Source organism: Anastrepha ludens, chromosome 2, assembly GCF_028408465.1.
Source record: "Anastrepha ludens isolate Willacy chromosome 2, idAnaLude1.1, whole genome shotgun sequence".
In the NCBI taxonomy this organism is placed as follows: Eukaryota; Metazoa; Arthropoda; class Insecta; order Diptera; family Tephritidae; genus Anastrepha; species Anastrepha ludens.
Genome location: NC_071498.1, coordinates 177676818 through 177696407, shown reverse-complemented (window position 1 = coordinate 177696407; position 19590 = coordinate 177676818). Strand labels below are relative to the sequence as shown.

At 35.5% G+C, this 19590-nt stretch overlaps 3 protein-coding genes across 4 annotated transcripts; 2 read left to right on the top strand and 1 right to left on the bottom strand.

Annotated features, from left to right (window-relative positions):
• The first annotated feature begins 65 nt into the window (after positions 1-65).
• Positions 66-946, top strand: LOC128855931 (coiled-coil domain-containing protein 12). Its single transcript, XM_054091182.1, has 2 exons — positions 66-297; positions 381-946. Exons 1-2 carry the CDS (start codon positions 161-163, stop codon positions 730-732), a joined length of 489 nt encoding a protein of 162 aa, XP_053947157.1. The 5' UTR covers positions 66-160; the 3' UTR covers positions 733-946.
• On the bottom strand, positions 885-5343 carry LOC128855930 (spindle assembly abnormal protein 6 homolog). Its single transcript, XM_054091181.1, has 6 exons — positions 5036-5343; positions 4641-4979; positions 4285-4583; positions 4002-4209; positions 1140-1473; positions 885-1083 (listed from the first exon to the last, which is right to left on the bottom strand). The coding sequence occupies exons 1-6, from the start codon at positions 5255-5257 to the stop codon at positions 986-988; spliced, it is 1500 nt and encodes a 499-aa protein (XP_053947156.1). The 5' UTR covers positions 5258-5343; the 3' UTR covers positions 885-985.
• Positions 5344-8960: 3617 nt separating this feature from the next.
• On the top strand, positions 8961-16187 carry LOC128855928 (uncharacterized). Of its 2 annotated transcripts, none has more exons than XM_054091178.1 (5): positions 8961-9137; positions 9243-9543; positions 9599-10253; positions 10317-10577; positions 16075-16187. In XM_054091178.1, the coding sequence occupies exons 1-5, from the start codon at positions 9132-9134 to the stop codon at positions 16082-16084; spliced, it is 1233 nt and encodes a 410-aa protein (XP_053947153.1). In that variant the 5' UTR covers positions 8961-9131; the 3' UTR covers positions 16085-16187. The 2 variants fall into 2 exon arrangements, with proteins under 2 accessions (XP_053947153.1, XP_053947152.1); XM_054091177.1 differs by lacking the exon at positions 16075-16187 and adding an exon at positions 11057-12141.
• Positions 16188-19590: the final 3403 nt, after the last annotated feature.

Genomic DNA, 19590 nt, shown 5'->3' with positions numbered 1-19590 from the left:
AGCAGTTGCAAAAATTGGCAGCACTAAAGTGAGAACAATTTTCGTGTGTTTGTTACGAAACTTGGCAGCACTTCCACTGGTAGTCGCAATTTTCGACATAAACATTTTGTTTACATTTTGCCATCACGTTTTCGCTATTTTTGTTTTTTTTTTCACAACAATGGAAGTTGATGAAAATAAATTGGGAAAACTAACTGAGGAATCTTTAAAGCGTAAAGAACGTATACGCCAGTTGCGTGAGAAAGCGCAAAATTCGGAGAAAGGTTCAAACAGTGAAGGAGAGGAGAAGCTGCCGAGGTATGAATTTAGCTTATTGAAAATTTTGAAGCATTAGCGAAACTTAAATTGATTTCTTTATATCCATCATATCCTCTACGTAGGCCTATTTTCCGCAGTTATAAACCACAAAACGAGAATACCGAAGGCGAAGTATTAGAACAGGAACCATCCGGCGATATTGAGAAAGCCGTGGAGGGGCAACTCGAACTATTACAGCAGCCAATGATTATTGATGAAATTGATATAGCGAATTTGGCACCTCGAAAACCAGATTGGGACTTAAAACGGGATGTCTCAAAAAAGTTAGAGCGACTGGAAAGACGCACACAAAAAGCAATCGCAGAGTTAATACGAGAACGACTGAAGACAAACCAATCTGATCAAGAAATCTTCCAGGTCGTGAATGTTGGTACGGCACATGCGGGTGACCCAGTGGCAGGCGATGATGATTAGTTAGTTTCCACAACAATCGGTTCTATGTCACCGGAACGACCCACATGTATATCCGGCCAACGAGGACTGTGACTCTAGCAGTATTCCCCGTACATATATTGGGAACGTTTATGCCGCTACAACAACAACATTAGTTAGTAACAATATTTTTCACAGAATACCATGTAAGGTTATGATTATTATATTTGGTTATAACAAAGATTGTACAAAATGACGGTGGGTTTTTAATTAGAAAAACATTAATAGTGTACGTTCATTTGTAACGAACAGCAGACAGTGGTGTATTGGACATGTGTGGCGAAACATTCTCCTTGCCAGTGGACTTCAATTTATCGCGCAAGGCATTTATTTCTAAAATATATAGATATGTAATTGTATAGAAAAATTGGTAAAAATTGTTGGCTTACGTTCGCTATATTTCTGTTCTAGCGTGTTGGCAAATTTACGCATGGAGTCGAGTTGTTGCGGTATTTCTTCACGTAAAGTTTCAATAGTTTTTCGAGCTTGCGACAATTCTTTTTCCCCCAATTGCAACAGAGCATCTTTATCTTCAATTGCTTTCTCCTGTTGTAGTGCAACCTCCGTACGCCAGTGAATCGTCTTTTTAAGTTTTATTAGCTCTTGTGTTTGTTTTAAGATTATTTCATTAGCTTTGGAGATCTCTTCCGCAGCCATCTCCAATGCTTTTCGTTTTGTTTGCGAGATTTTTTTCTCCGCTTCTAGTTCGGCGACAACATCAGCCTACCGAAAAAAAACTCTTATATATTATTATTATTATTATTATTATTATTATTACAAACTGAAACTTATAATTAAAATTGTAAGCCTAGTTAGGAAAGCTATTTCTGCTAAGGCCTTCAGCTTCTTCTTATGATGTAAAATTAGTGCTTAATTAATGTTTAATACTAAGTGCTTATGCGTCGTTTAGAATTTCATTATAAGTTAGGAGATACAATATAATTTTTCGACATGCTTGTTTAGATTTCGTAATATAATTTTGATATTTTTAAGAAAGTTATAATTTTTTTAATATTATCGATTGTGGGGTTGAAAATACATTGAATGGGATCGGAGTTATGGAATATATTTTTTCTTAGTGAGTTGAAGGCATAACATTCGGACATAACGTGATTAATGGAGATCGGGGTGGAGTTACAAAACTGACATGTTCTGGGGGTATTGCTGTCGATAAGGTGATTATGGGTTAATTTTGAATGGCCCAAACGTACTCGCGTGAGCTTAACAAGGTCCATTCTAGAAAGTGAAAGGTTAGCGTGTTTTGGGAGGTTGCTTAAATCAAGCTTTTTTACATTTTGCGCTTTGTACCAAGTTGAGCATTTTTGCCAAGTCTCAGACTTATATTGTTTTATGAATTTTTTCTTAAGAAATTCAGCTATATCATTAACATTTAGATTAGTAGTTGTTAATACTGGAGCTATGGTGGCGTATTTAGCTGTGCTATCAGCAAATTCGTTACCCTTTATAAGGGCATGGCCCGGGGACCATATCAGTAAAATATTTGGGTATTTTGTTTGTAAAATACTACGGATAGAACTGGGATAGTAATCATTGTTTTCGATATTGGATATGGCATCGAGAGATGAAAGTGAATCGGAGCAAATTGCAAATTTACCTTTTTTATTTCTAATTATATTAACAGCCGACATGATAGCAATTAATTCAGCAGAGTAGACTGTACTGTATGCAGCTAGGTTGGATACTACTAAGTTTGCATTTTCGGTAGTTACGCCAAATCCGATCATATTATTGCTTTGGGAGCCGTCTGTGTATATGAAGGTGTAATCCTTGAGTTCATTTTGTATGTGTGCAAAAGCTTGTTGATATATTATAGCAGGTGTTTCGAATTTTTTATACTTTCGGAGCTCAGTGTTAACTATGGCTTTCTGTAAACGCCAGGGGGGGATGTGGGTTAGAATAGGTTTTAGTGGTAGATATGGAAGGTTAAGTTTTTTGCTGTTGAGGACTTCTCTACTAACTGCTGATGGGACTCTTTTAGATGGCCTATTTTTTTTGTAGGTTTGAGCAATTTTGAAGAGAGGGGCATCATAGCTGTTCATAAGCACTTTATTTAATTTATTTGTGATATAGTCCCTTTTCGCTTCTATTGAGGGAATGTTAGCTTCAAAAAGCATATTATTAATCGGGGACGTTCTAAATGCTCCTAGCGCGGTTCTTATAGCCGCATTAAGAATAGTTCTTAATTTATTTAGAGCAGATTTAGGTGCGAAACCATATAGGAAGAGGCCGAAATCAATTCTTGATATCAAGAGCGCTTTCGTTATTTGTATAAGTGTTACTGAGTTGCAATTGAATTTGAAGCTAGAGAGGCACTTGATGATATTAAGGCGCTGTGAAAGGTTTTGTTGAAGAAGTGCTATGTGTGAATTCCAATTATAGTGGTTGTTAAAAGTGACTCCTAGTATTCTTAGAGTATCTACCTTATTTATTTAAATGTTGTTGCAGTGGACAGAGGGCGAGCACTGTTTTTTACGGCATATATGTAAGTGTTTGCATTTTTGTACCGAGAGTGAAGCACCAGAGTAGTTGCACCAGGAGTTAATGTCTCCAAATAAATTGTTTAGATTAATACTAACATTTTTATCTTTTTTTTGTTTAACTAAAAGATTGAAATCATCTGCGTAAGCGCAGAACGAGACTTCTTTATAAAAAGAAATTGTGGCACAAAGCTTGTTGTATGCTATTAGGAATATAATTACTGAAAGGGGTGAGCCTTGCGGTATTCCGTTTTGAAGTGGGTAAGTTTCGGAAAGGACATTGTCTAATCTGACTTTAATTTTCCTATGGGTCATAAAGTTTCTTATATAGTTGCAAATTCGCGGCCCGAGTTTCCACTCGAGCAGTTGATCTATTATAGCGTGGATTCCAATTTTATCAAATGCTTTTGCGAAGTCGAGTGATATTATTGACAGATGTTTTCTTGCGGATAAAGATTCTGCAACATGATGGTCTACATATAATAGAGCATCTGTTACTGACTTTCCCCGCTTGAATCCAACCTGATTGTTATGGATAAGTTTGTTGCTTCGAACAAACCACCATAACCTGTTTGATATAATTTTATCCAATAGTTTAGATAAGCATGGATTTAAGGAAATTGGCCGGTATGAATCGATTTCAATTTTGTTTGATTTAGGTTTTAATATAGGGGTTATTATAGCAAGTTTGTATGATTGGGGTATATGGGATTGGTATATTAACAATGGTCAATTTGTGCAATAAACTTTTACCTTAGCTTTGTCGTATTTTTTAAATTTTTCCTGCAGCTCCGAGATATGATTCCTCGCGTCGGCCAAATGCATTTCATTTTTACGTTCCGTATTTTTCATGGAGGATATTTCAGCGTGTAGGCGTTCGATTTGATCTTTCAATGACGAGTTCTGTGATCTGGCACTAACCAATTCTTCATTAATCACATCGATGTGCTTTTGTTCCTTACTTAAAAGAAAATATCGTAACTAATACAACGTGGAATTTATTACTACACTCGCTAGCCAATGTTTAATTACTTACATTTTCTCAGTTTGTAGATTGTTTTTCTCAACTATTAGTTTATCCATTTGCAATTGCAATGCCGTAATTGTTTTTTGGCTACGCTCATTATCGAGGTGTCTCTGCTCGGAAGCTTTACGCAAACTCTCTTGCAAATGTTGCAACTCTTCTGAGTGCCGTTGGTTCAAATTTCTTGTGTTATCCACTAGATTTTCCCTTAGTTTCCCATTTTCCGCATTCAACTGTTCAATGGTATGTAGATGCATATCTACTTCCTGCTGTAGTGACTGTATTTGATGTTCTTGAGTTTGATTCCTGGTCTACAAAAAAAAAAATTAAATCTCATTTGTGCAAGAGTATATATTTTAGGAACTCACTTGTATAGCATCAAGCCGGCTACTCATATAGAATAGTACCACATTAAGCGGTGCGATGCGACTGGGCAGACATAAATGAATTAAATTTTTAAAACTGCGCATTTCTACAAACTGCAATTGATAGTCCATTGATTCATCTGCAGTATTGCTCTGTTTTTGCACCAGCGCTAATTCAAGCTTCCCTGTCCGGCAATCTTGCAGCATACGCGCCAAATTCTCAATGAACCCAGAGAAAGTGACATGCAGCGACTGATCGTGTTTTAGTTCATTAAAAGAACCGGCATCCAATGTAGTAATGTACACACGGCGCTGATCCCCTTTTTCCGTCAACCGCAGTTGCTGAAATTTTGATACTTTTACTTATGGAACAATGATTTCATTTTTGGTTTTCCTACAAGCAACCCTTTAAACACAATTTTCTCTGCACACAAAATACACGGCTTCTTCATGCGGTCACCATTCAAACGAAAGTTAACCATAAGTTCCACCGCTGGCAAAATACTTTCAGTATTTTTATTATGATTAAAATTGCTGAAGTAATCTTCGTCTGGCGTTGCGTACATTTTTTCCAAGGATTGTTTATAAGTTGTTTGTTTACTTTTTGCTTTCTTTTTCATTACATCCTACAGTAGTCTTCAGTTACTTCTTCGAAGTTAATATTGCCACAGGATCAGAGATATAATTAAATTTTTGCATTCAATTACTTTCAAAATGTAATTTTTGCACTTTCGAAAACTATGAATATCTTATAGACTGGCAGCACTCGCATTTCCTTACATAGTTGCAATCAGTCAGTTATGACCTGTTTCTACCCGATATTTTTTTAGTATGGGTATCAGAGACCGTTAATGGATTTAACAAAACCCCGAGTGTATCTCTGATTCACAGTTTTTATAAACTCGTCCAAAGAACTTAATCAAAGCTTTACGCAAAAGTGATAGAATACAAGATTGCGCAGGTTGAAGGAAAATCTATTAAAATTGCAACAACAATGCAAAGTAAGGTTAGGTTGATATAAACTATGCTAGAAAGCACAAAATTAGAAATAAAATATTTTTGTTAAATATCAGTAATATTGACTTTATTAAAAGTACTTTAATAATAGTTGAATATTTTATAATTATTGTGTGGTTTCATACAAATGTTGCTTGTCTGTGTCTCCCCTGTCTTTTTAAAATCCTCTCGCAATTCCAGGATTTCTCTGCCTCATGTTTAAAAGTGACTCTAGTTAATTCTTGTTATCTTTGTCCTAAAAACAGATTTTAGGATTTTAAGCTATTGAAAAGCTTCAATTTTTACATTTTTGTGTACTGGTCCTTCATTCGTGGCTGCAGGAAAATTCATTTGAAAGTGACGATATTGTGGTACATTCTTTCTTCCTAAACTCCAATATCCTTTTTTTGAATGCGTTTGTGGCAAGAGAAAAAGGAAAATAGATTTTTCATGACCCCAGGAAAGGGAATAGAGAAAAATCCCTCATAGCTTGCTTGATAATGGACTAAATAGCGTGTTTTCATGCGTTATCTAGCTCAGCATCAGTGATGATATTGTCGGCTTATATAAAAGTTCTGTTTCAGTAGTACGAAGAAGAAGAAACAAACGATTTGTTATATTCCTCAACAAGAATTATTGTTGAAAAGGCATTCGCAACACTTAAAACAAGATTCAGACCTTTCTATTTAGAAACCTACTTAATTTTAAGGAAAATACAGACTTACACAAAACCGTATATGCCGCTCCATTCTACATAACATTTGTCATTTGGAACATTACAACATGACATTAAAAAAAACATACATATTTTAACTGAATATCGGTGTTTTTCAGGAGCTTACCAAATCGTGTTATACATTTTTGAAGTGAAAACTTCTTTAGAATCGTTGGGAGTGATTTGAGACTCGATGAAACGAAAAAGCGACACCAAAAAGAAGAAGAAAAAAGATATACGTATATATATGTATGTATAGAAAATGCTTCATTACCAGGCACACAGAAGGATGGCATAAGCAAATTTAAATTTGTGAATTTATATATGTATGTATATATGCGGATATATGTATATATGTTGTGTGTATGTACATATGTGCCTCGCCACAGCAAAACATACGGTAAAATTTCTCAAGACAAATTCAAATTCTCAGCGCACATTCATAGGCACAGCATTGCATGTACAGTAGGGCGGGTCGATTTAAAAATCGCTCATTGCTCTATGAAAATCGTATTCTGATGTCCCCCAATTTCAAAATATCACCATTTTTGGCCTTTACATGAAAAAATCAGCTAAATGGCTATGTTTTTTCTTTATTTTTATTTATTTATAATATTATCTATTTTTTCTCTTAAGAAATTTATTTAGTCAGAACATATGTAAATGAATGAATGTGAGTTATAGAAAAGAAACTAAAAAGTTCGACCCATATTGGGGGACATCAGAAATCGTTTTAGAGGTATGGTTCCTTCGGCAAAATTTCTTATTCTGATCCCTAGAATATGATTTTCACAGAGCAATGGGCGATTTTTTTTGCCTTCCCACAAATCGACCCGGCCTAATGTACAGTAACCTTGAACAGGCAGCTGCGGTTGTCGAGCATTTAGAAACATATATTTACATACATATATGGGTGCAAACATATTTACGGAGCCGCGGGCACTCGACTTGACAAAAATTGAATATTCGCAAATAATTCTACGCGAAATATTCCAATATTGACTATTTTCGAATTGTCGAGAAAATTAGCATATGGGCGGCTCGTTTTATGAATGAAAGTACTTGCTCTTAGAACTATGAGCTCGAATTTATAAATCAATTTTTTGATGATGAGTTTTTGTTGCACAGTACAATAGTTGAAACTGTTCGGCGCCGCCGCGACTGTTCAGCGCTATGGCAACTAGGATAATGGCCGCTACGCCTGCGCCTATTAATGCATTTTGTTCTTGTAGTCGCTAGGCATAGAATTTTAGCTTTGGACGACATACGCATTTACAGGAATAAAGTGAGTGGCCTGTGTGTGCGGTTGTATGTAGATGCATATGTGTATATTAATAAGCATTGTTTTGCTGGAAGTTCAGAATACAAATATGTATGTAGGACGCTTGGTTTGAATTCAAACCAAGCGTCCTACGAATGTTTGCGTGTATGTTAGTACGTCTGTGTATTATACGCGTTACGACGCTCATAATAGCAACCGCGTGTGCTGTATTGCGTCCGTATTTTTATATTCGTAAATATTTTCATTTTTAAATATTTACCGCAATTGCAGGCGGTGTTGCAATATACCACAATCAAAATGACGGTGCGCGTATTATAACTCCACAGATAGATCTGAATGCACAGCAACTAGAATCACTGTCTGTTCAGCTCTCTAAAGTGGGAGAAATATGTGCATGCGAAACCAGATTGAGCAATGGAAAAACAGTTTTAATTGTGGCAATTTATATTTCACCGAATCAATCAATAAATAGCAGAGCGGAATTCATTCACGAAAATTTAATAAAGTATACACCAGAAATATAGTGGATACTTGGAAAAGATTACGATAACGTTCCAATGATTTTAAGTGGCGATTTTAACGTAAATTTTGCATTGGACACAGCGGTTCCTTTAATTGACTTTCTCAATACAACATTCAATTTAAAAATGTGTAACAATCGCACTGAATCGACAACACGATCAAAAACAACAATTGACGCGGTATTTCAAAGGTATGTTGACAACATCGAAACCAAAGCATTTGTATCATATTTTAGCTATCATAAGCCACTCGTATCATTTGTTGAAATTGAAAACATTGAATAATAATAAAATGAAGAAAATAAAATATGAACTTTATAACAATATTATAATGGACCTATAATTATCCCGCTCCTAATGCTGCTTTCGTCTCATTCTCTCTCAGTTTGTTTTACGGAAGGTTTCACTTCTATCGCGTCTAATCGTTAGACTGGTATTTTTTATTCTTTTTTGTTATTAAATACAGTTTTGTTAACAATTTGCGGTAATAGATCATTCCTAACAGCGTATCATCAACATTTTTTGCGAAAAAGCCTCATTCAGTACGAAATTTATGTCCGAAAGAAGAACTTTCCTAAATTATTTGTTTATGTCTGAACTTACTTGTCAGTGCTACCCATCACAAAGGCTGTGCTGCCAAACGAACAGAACGGATTATAATTTGAACCAGATCTCTTTCACGATCCCATCTTTATTGCATTTACAAGCACAATTTTTGTCCGTATCTCGGTCATTGGCTGTTGGAATACAGCTAAAGTCTCATTGAAACTGATGGCAACGCTGTGATCATTCTAACTATGTGGCACTATTTTCAATTTTTTCTTTCTCTATTTTCACGACTTTCGAGCGGCATTTTTTGTTAATTGTTCATAGTGAAAATTTTTAAGCGTATATACAAGTGAAAAACACTACGATTACTAATAAAATACGCCGAAAACCCAAGTCAAGAATCTAAATAATAATTTATCACCCCCACCGAAATGGCGGTAAGTGTTCATACCAAAGAATTTGCAAAGCTTTACGCAATGCTGAAAATTTATTTTGTATCCGTTATATATGGCAAAATTTTTATGAGATCATGGCATTTTTAGACTACCAAAATATTTGTGGGTAGCTTACCGCCTGGCACAAAACCCGAAGAGTTACGGCACCTTTTCGAAGACTACGGTGTAGTTGTGGAGTGCGATGTTATGAATCGATGTGGCTTTGTGCATATGGAGACAAAAGAAATGGCTAACACTGCAATTTTGGCACTAAATGCGTCCGAATTCAAGGGGCAAGTGATTGTAGTGGAATTGGGCCGGCCCAAGGAAAAGAAACCTGGTGCTGGAAGTGGTGCGGACAATATGTCGTCAAGAGGTGGTGGACGCGGTGGTGCATCACGTGGTGGCGGTATGGGTTCAATAATTGAAAACTATCTGCAGCTAATTTGTCTACATTCTTTCAGGTGGAAGAGTCGGAAATGCTGGAAACCGTGGTAGTGGTCCGGGTGGGAGAGATGGTGGCATGATGAGATCTGGCGGTGGTAGGCCTAATTTCGGCAATGCTTCTGGTAGCGGTGGCCCAAAAAATAAATTCGGCCAAGGTGGTGGACCTATGCGCAATGAGCAATTCAAGCAACAGCGTAACATGCCTTATCAAAGAAGAAATGTCCAAGACAGTTTTGGCGGTGCGCTTGGCGGAGGAAACGGACAATTTGGAGGCAATCAAAGAGGCAATTTTAATAGTGGCGGTGGTGGTGGGCCGAGAGGTTTTGGTCGCAGTGGTGGTGATGGGGTTCAACAAAATTTTCCTAACTGGGAAGGGCAACCTGTTGAGGGTAACGGACATTTTGGCGGTATGAACAATTTTAATGACAACGATAACTTCGGTAATAATTTTGGTGGCAATATGGCGCGTAATATGAATACTGGTTTTGGAGCTAATAAAGGAGCTAGTGGTCAGGATCGACGAGGCTTCGCGCTGTCAACTGGTGGACGTGGTGGTGGCCAACGCTTCGGTGGTGGCGCCTTCGGTGGAGGTGGCATGCAAAACAATGCTGGACCACAAAACCATGTTGAAAGTCTTTTCAGCAGAAGAAACAATAATAATGAGGCAAATATGTAAGTACTCAAGCGCAAAGTTATAATAAAATAATTAAAATAAATTTGTAAATTTGTGCCTAGTTCGGGAAATAATATGGCTGCGCAGAGAGGATTTCAACGAGGCTTTGGTAACGGACGAGGCGGTGGTGGTGGACCGCCAAACGCTGGCGGCCGGGGTGGATTCAGGCGTGGTGGTGGAGTTGGTGGAATGAGCGACGGTAGCGGCAATGACGGATTTTCCGCGCCAAATAATTACAACAGTAATTTCCCGCCACTTGGTGCGCAAAGTGGTGGGGGTCGTGGCGGCAGTGGTCGTGGTGGCCGCGGTGGCGGAATGCAGCGGTAAGTTTGGATACATTTTTTGTTTATTGTTAGTGTGCGGGACGCAAACTACGCGTGGCGCTTAGAAGAGGAAGTTAACATGAATAGTGCGGATAGCGAATGCCAACTAGAAATCGTTAAATAGGGGCGTCGCTCTTATAATAACAGTACAATGAGATTGCCGGAAGCATTTACAGAATATTGCTACTCTTTGTTGTGAATAACCGGGCCAAATAATAATCTGCCATTTCGGTAGCGTAAACCCAGCTTTAATTGCAGTATTGGGTTACTTGTTAATGGTTTGCGCGCTGATATTTATTGCCTTAATGTATACATGTTTTAAGGACATCCGTTTTCAGAAATGTCTTGCGGCTATAGTTTGAGTGAATTTAAAGATATACAAACAATACTACTTTTCCCTAGTTTAATATGTTTTCAAATTGCTTCAATGAAATTTTAAACCATTTTAAAAGATACTTTACAATTTCTCTCACATACAGCAATGGTCCACGTCAAAACATGATGTCCAATCAACGCTTTTGAAAAACCTTTACTACTTAAACAAATGCGAGTACACCAATGCGTTAAGCTTGAGTAGACAATGCGGAGTGTGTATGTATTTCAGTTAGAACAACTAAGTGGTAGGAAAAGCATAACGAAGCGCTCGTCTGCAAAAACTTTGATGCGCAAAGTTGATAAGTGTAGACCATACAAATGCTAGCTATAATAACGAAATCAAACAAATTATTGCAATTTTATAATAATTTAAAACAAAAGCTAGTTTATAAGCTGCACCATCCATATACGACGGAATTGTGCCGTAAATATCACAAATTCTAAAAATAGAAAATAAATCACAGAAAATGAAGTAGGAAAATTACAAATTTACAGACAACATTGAAGGCTATATTTTAAGTCCGCTGTTCAATATTTTGTTGAAAATCTCATAAAAATTTTAATCGACACTAAACGTTAACTACCCTCTGTATAATGTAATGTACAAAATAAGGTTTTATATGTATGCATGTATGTGCAAAGTAGCGCGCATTGACGCACTACAGCCACATACCCGAATCTTGATGCCATTTTAGATTCCCCTACAAAGTATGAACGAGTTACACTTAGCGTCGCTCGTCAAAATATACTTTAAGTTTGTATATAAAGCAATAATGCAATCAAAATGCGTACATAATCTGAAATATGTTTTAATTTTTTGCGTTTATGTATTTAATTAAAATTTTTTCATTGCCTTATTTATTTTGTTTGATTTAATTTGCGATTCGATTGAAAATCCTTTCGATTGTTTTAATGTTAACAAAGTGCGAATGTACAAAGTTAAAAGCAGCAACTGAATTAAAATGAGAGTAAGAACAACAATTATGTACATGAATCCTCACTATACAAAGTATTTGGTTTACTTTTTAATTAAGCGAATAAACCGATAAATGTTGTCAAACGAAAACCAATGCGTGGTTGATATCAGAACATTTAACAAAAAATAAAACAAACAAAAAAAATGTTAACCAATGATACATCATGTTTACTAAAAATATCTAGTTTACAGCAATAAATCAGTTACTCAGGAGTTGATTTGTTTTTTTAATAGAAAAAGTTTTCTTGGCGTCCGATAATTAGTGTTTCTGCGTATTTTTTTAACTGTCATCAAGTGCAGAAAATAATGAAAATGTGATTAAAAATTTAGTGGTGTGCTTTAAGTTGGAAGACTAGTTAATTACAACATTTAAATGCAAAAACGGGTTTTATTAGTTACTAAAAAAGTAGTTTCTTTGACATATTAGGCTAAAACAAAAACAAATGGTATACAATAAATGACCCGATAAAGTATTTAAAGGGGTTTTACAGTTAGAATTTTCAAAAAAAAAAACGATTTTTTTTTCTTAATGTTGGTATATTTAAGAATACACAAAAAATTTAATATTGTTCCGGTGAATATTTTCGATGTTACACGCAAATTTGAAAAGGCGTTTCAGAGTGCTTGAAAGTACTAGGGAAACTTTAAACGCGTTTTTCTCAAAGTGGTGTTCCCAAAGTCGGTGACCAACATTACTCGAAAATGGCTAAACCGATTAGTCTCAAATTATAGCACCAGGTTCTTAAATATATTTTTTAGTAATTAATAGAAGATTTTTTTTCACCGATAAATATTGTTTTTTGTTTTATAAACAATTTAATGCCGTAATTTTGGCCAAAAATCAATTTTTTTTAGAAACCGCCATTTTGTCAAAAAAAAAATTGTTTTGCTTATTCCTTCGATTAATTACTATTACTACTATTACTAATAATATTCCTTCTAAACATTACTTTAACGAAATCTGTTTGGTTTTTTAATTTCCGAGGATCCAGTTCAGAGATATAGTAATCACGGCAAAACGTATTTTTTGAGAGGAGCTCCCGGATATCAGCTGTAGCTCCTTTCCAAACAAATATTTTTACTAATACTAAGTCTTAAAATACCGTTAAAAAATAACATAATATGTGAACAAAATTTTAGATCAATTAATTTCGGCGGCCGCCGTAGGCGAATGGGTTGGTGCGTGATTACCTTTCGGAATTCACAGAGAGATCGTTGGTTCGAATCTCGGCGAAAGCAAATATAATAAAAACATTTTTCTAATAGCGGTCGCCCCTCGGCAGGCAATGGCAAACCTCCGAGTGTATTTCTGCCATGAAAAAGCTCCTCATAAAAATATCTGGCGTTCGGAGTCGGCTTGAAACTGTAGGTCCCTCCATTTGTGGAACAACATCAACACGCATGCCACAAGTAGGAGGAGGAGCTCGGCCAAGCACCTAACAGAAGTGTACGCGCCAATTATTTATTTATTTTAATTTAAAAGTTTTCTCAGAAAAAATTGTGGAACATTCGCTTTTTTTCTAACTGTATATAACCCCTTAAATTTACCAAAAATCATCGCTTATAAGACGAAACCTATTTATTGGGGCTAATAGTCATTAAATGCAGAAAATAGCGAAAAAGCGATTATAAATTTAGTAGTGTGTTTTAAGTTGGAAAACATAAAACAGTAAATTTCGAAAATATTTATTGGGATTTAATAGTTATTAAAGAGGTAGTTTGTTTGACATAATTGAAAAAAAAGAAAAGGAAATGAAATGATGTGGAATAAATAACCCGTTAAAGTACTTAAATTCACCAAAAATCTTCACTTGTAAGGTGAAGCCTATTTATTGGGGCTAATAGCGTACCAATATGACTCAATAATAATAAGAAATAATATTCACATTCATGACAGATTTGATTTTAAGCGGATTTTACTCCCAAAATATTCATAGGGACAGCATTGATGTTGTTGTAGCAGCATAAATATTCCTCATACAAACAGTCAACATCAAAAGGAAAGGAAAGCAACACATATTCAAGGGGGAGCCTGCTTTAGAGGCTTCAAAAAATCGATTTTTTGTTTTTTTGCATAAATGTCTTCCTAAACTATCCAAGAATGTGTCCTCAAAATTTCAGAAGCAAATTCAAAATATTTTCGGAGTTACAGAAGAAATTGTGAGCAAGCGTCGAGCAGGTATACGAGCGGCCGGATCGCTCGAAGTGCGATTTCTCGGTTTTTTATTTTTACGATTTTTCCTAATTGGCGGGAAAGATAGGGGAAACGTTAAACGTCCTATCGAAACGAGATAACATTGATTGTATATGGCATAATATGCCATATATTTAAATGAAAAAATTAGAGAAGACTGTTGAAATATAAAACAATAAAACCAGAAAGTTTCGTTTCAATCGAATAATTCTTTCCTTCCCAAAAAAATCCACGAAAAAATCGATTTTTTGAAGCCTCTAAAGCAGGCTCCCCCTTAAAAGTTTTGACTATTTATTTTGTAATTTCAATAATTTTTTTTTATAAAAATATAGTTTTTATTACCATAAAACACATAAAACCAAGTTACGAACTTTGTATAAAGTTTGTAAAAATTCGCCAAATTTTCTTCAAAATTTCAAACTTTTTACTTCGAATTTTTAGAAAAATTTCTCGTATGCGGTTTTATAGATAATTGAATTTTGGTAATTATTGAATAAAGTGCAAGTTTCAAGTAGATCAAAAATCACTCGGATTTTTGCGAATTTTGTTTGGTCGCGCTCTTGCGCGAATTCTCCATTTAATGCTTCGACCAGAAAAATTGTCAAAAATCAACGAAAAATTGTGAAAAATCAACGAAATTTTTTAATTCTGAGTAAAAGGTGTGAAGAGCAAAAATCACACTGATTTTTGCGAATTTTTTTTTCGGTCGCGGTCTTGTGCAAATTCTCCATTTAATGCCTACACCACATTTTTTTATATGGAAGAAAATACCTATCACCGTCAGCAGAAAAAATTGTGAAAAATCAACGCAATTTTTGAGCCACTTGAAACTTGCACTTTATTATACCAAAATTTAATGTTCTATTAAACTGCATACGAGAAATTCTTCTAAAAACTCTAAGCAAAAAGTTTGAAATTTTCATGCAAATTTGCCGAATCTTTACAAGTTTTCTACAAAGTTTGAAACTTCGCTTTATATGGTTTTTGTTGTAACTATTATGAACTATATTTTTATAAACAAAAAACAAAATAATTGAAATTACAAACTAAATAAATAAATAGTCAAAACTTATCAATATGTGGTGTCCACTTCCCTGTGACGTTCACAGTATTTGGATAATTCTGCTGGAGTGCAAACCTTGGCCGCCGTATATAAATCCGAGTCATTCCTATAACGTAGAGCCGACTGTCGCGGTACATCATTCGAAGTTGTTGCTGTTGCAATAGTATATAAAATATCTATTAGTAAGTAAAGTATCTACTAGTAAATTTGCTGAAATCCAAGAACTGTTATTCCAGGGGTTATGTTTTCAATTAAGGTCTAAAACTGTGAATATATAAATTTCGTGAAAATAAAATAGTTTTACTGTCACTAAATAAATAAAAAATCACTTAAAAGAAGTACATTTTTAAGTCTAAAGATGATTGACGAATTCAGCAGTCGACGCTGTTGCATATTTCGATGCGTAGAAATCGAACTTCCTTTATTTAGACTTTAAGTAGTGCCAGAAATTATATCGAATTTGAAGGTGTTATTGTGATAGCGTAAAATAATTTAATAAAATTTTAAAAATATAGTTTTCGTTAAAGTCCATGTTGGATTAAATCCTTCCGGTAACGTAGACCTGGCTATCATTGTAATGAAGTAGTATAGTAGGGACTGGAGTAGTGAAATGTGTTTTTGATATGCAAAAGCTTTTTATAAAACAGTTCTCTACTAAGGTCTTAAACATAAATAAAAAAAATGGGGCATAAGTACGCGCTAGCTCCGCTTAGATTCTCTGCGCTTTAGTGTGACAGGCAGTAGAAGATAATTTCCGAAATACGAAATTACGTTTAAAATATTTGAGAAATTGAAAATTCATACAGTTTAAACTTCCAATAAATTAAACAAATTATATTTTATTTTACTTTGCCAATAAATATAAATACTTTTGAATTTTTTCTTGCAGAACTCGTTAGCAGTAAGTTTGTTGCAGCGGATGTACCACGACTCCAGCCAATATCTGTGATATTTTGACATGAAATATGTACATAAAAGCAAAAAAAAAAAAAAAAAATACGTTTAATACTGATATAATTTTAATTTAAATTTTACATATATTTGTTTTTAACTGTAAAATTATGAAAATTTAAAAACTTAAATAATGAAAATTTTGATTAAAAACTAGTCAAGTGATTTTGAACTGTTCATGAGTTAAAGTGTAATATGGTGTTTAAGGCACAGTCTAAAATCTTTAAATGTCAAACCACCCTAGTGTTAATAGCGCCTACCATTCCTACCATTCTGACTGAAGCAAACGTTTGCTAGACAACCGTTTCTGCAACGTGTTTGCAACGCTAAGGCCGTTAACCCATTTCCCTGCCGAACAGTTAAAACGTTAACTATTCTAAAACCCTGTTCGGCCTACTTTCCCTTCAAATTTATTTATAAAATAACACTTGAAATTCAGGGGCGAAGGCTAAATGACGACATTCGGCCATCAAAGGAATCTGTCTGTCTTCCCTTTATGTAATAACAGGTGTTATTTCGAATAGCCCGCTATTTCGGTAGATGTCACTTTTGAAGCTGTCATTTTTTGATATTTGACAAGTAGAAACTACGCCATTAATAAAAATAGAACGATACACGCTTCAACAACGCATTGCAATTATTAAAATTCACTATAAAAATGGAGAAAATTTGGCAGAGACGGTTCGTAAAACTCGAACCTTTTGGTCCTTGTCGGACCGCAATACAGAAATTGGTGGAAGAATTCGAGCTGTTGGGACAAGTTAATAGTAAGTGATGAATAAAACCCGCTCTCGAATAAAACCCGAAACTCGCTCAAGAACAGCTGAAAATATTGCTGTTGTAGCCGAAAGTGTTGTAGGCGAAAGAAAACCCAGGTTTGCTCATTCCTCGTCGTTCTTTGGACGTTAGGCATTCCACAAACGTCATTACACCGTATTTTGCATAAAGATTTGGGTATTAAGGCTTATAAAGTCCAGTTAACACAAGAACTGAAGCCGGCCGATCATCAACAGCGTCGTTTCTTTGCTGATTGCGTTGTTGAAATGCATGAAAATGATCCGGAATTCCATCGAAAATCATCTTGAGTGATGAGGCCCATTTCCACCTCGGTGGCTTCGTCAACAAGCAAAATTGTCGGATCTGGGGTTCAGAAAATCCAGGAGTTATTGTTGAAAAGCCCCTCTATCTTCAACGTGTGACTGTTTGGTGCGGTTTATGGTCCGGCGGAGTCATTGGACCTTACTTTTTCGAAGATGAAGCTGGAGCAACAGTTACGGTGAATGGATTGTTTCCACGACAGTCGGTTCTACGTTACCGAAACGACCCGCATTTATATCCAGCCAAGGACTCACTCCAGCAGCATTCCCCGTATATGTATGGGTAATGTTTATGGTGCTACAATAACAACAATTTTTTTCTAATAGCAGTCGCCCATCGGCAGGCAATGACAAACCTCCGAGTGTTTTTCTGCCATGAAAAAGCTCGTCATAAAAAACCATTTGCCGTTCGGAGTCGGCTTAAAACTGTAATCCATTTTGCGCATTGTGTGATTTTTTCGGTCAGCATTTTCATCAAAACGAAAATATTAATAACTAAAATTGCGCATTTGGAGTACTGAAAATCCCCATGTCGTTCAAGAAAAAACTATGCACCCGAAAAAAGTCACTTTTTGTTGTGGTTTTTGGGCGCACGGTACTTTACCGAAAATGGTGCCGGTAACGCTAATACGGCGAACGGCAAACATTATTCTGACATCATAACTCAGTTTTTATGGCCTGAATTAGATGACATGGATTTGGAAAGACTCTTGCCACACATTGCATGGAGCAATGGCGCTATGGCGAAGAAAAATTCCAGGACGCATTATCTCACCAAACAGCGAGTTTAAAAGGCTGCCGAGATCTTGCGATTTGACACCATTTGCTTTTTTTTTGTGGGGCTATGTGAAAAGTATGGTCTTATCTAATGAGCCCGACGTAATTCCAGAGCTGAAGAATAAAATCATACGCGTTATAAATGGTTTACAACTCGAACTTTTCAAAAAGTCATGGAAATAAAAAGTAAAAATTTCGACAAATTTTGTTGTTTTATTTATAAAAGGAAATGTCGGTGTTATTGGAACATCCTTTATGTGCGAGCGACACTCAAGTAATAATATATGAGGAACGTTTTATGGTGTTTATTATTGCAACACAGCGCTTCCACAAAAAAAAAGATTGATGATTGATTGCTGCAGCAGTCCATTAATTACTTTTATACATATACATATATACTTATATAAGTATGTGCATGTAGTGCACAGAAGAATTTTTAAAAATAAAATTGCATCTTTTAGGCGCATGCTTCAATAATTTAGCGATTCATATTCAATAGTTAGCTAATACAAAATTTAAATATGTTTATGTAATGTTTTAATTTAATTATGCATTACGAATATACCTACACTTCCATTAGTAGAATTGTAATTTTTTACATGCATATAATTTAACATTGCATTGAAGTAATTGAGAGCATGGAAAATATTAGACAGCTCAGCTGCCAGATGAGGTTGTCTCTAAATCTCCGCTGCTCACGCTCGCCATTTCCACCACTCGCACACCTTCCAATGCACTATATCACGCTCTCAGCTAATTCGGTGCGTGCTTCGAGCAGTCATCGAGTAACCGAATGAGTTCAATCGCCATACAACAAAAAAATACAGACATTTGACATTTCCATAGTGTATTTCAAGGCTTTTTTATCTGTTGTGTGTCGTTGAGATGTAGTGAAAAATTGTTGGAGCACGCAAAGAATTTGTTGTTTGCTTCACACTCTCTGCGAGGTGACTCCACTGCAAGTCAGCAAAGTCAGTCTGTGGTCAGTAGCTGTCGGTTGTGTTTGATGACAAATTCGAGACATTTTTGCCCCGTCGTATGAATTGAGTGAATCGGAGATTATTTGATTATTTGCGATGTATTTATATTTATTTATTTTTTGTCTTTATTGAAACGACGGGGAAATTCAGAGCGCATAAAAACGACGATGGCGGTACACATTTGGTTTTTACGAGTGCTTTTTTAAAACTAATTAATAATACAATAAAAATAACTACACGGAAGCAGCCAAATTCAGTTGCGCTGATAAATTTACACAATAAGCCAATAAACTCTCATTTTCTACTTGCATAATTTCCGACGAATATCAGATCGTTGATAGAACGCATACAAAATGAAAGATATAAAAAATATTGGCTAAAAAAACCTCCAGCAAACAAGCAGGTAACGTGAATACGAGGAGTGGTGACATACAAGAGTGACAAGAAAACAAAAACAAAAGAGTCGTGCATATTTCGCAGATGTTTGTCGGTATTTATTTATTTACCAATTCCAACGTTTGCAAGCCAACATTGACTTTTGTGAATCGCATGGATTGCTAAACGCTCATTTCAAAGTTCAGTGCGGCACAAGCAGGTTGA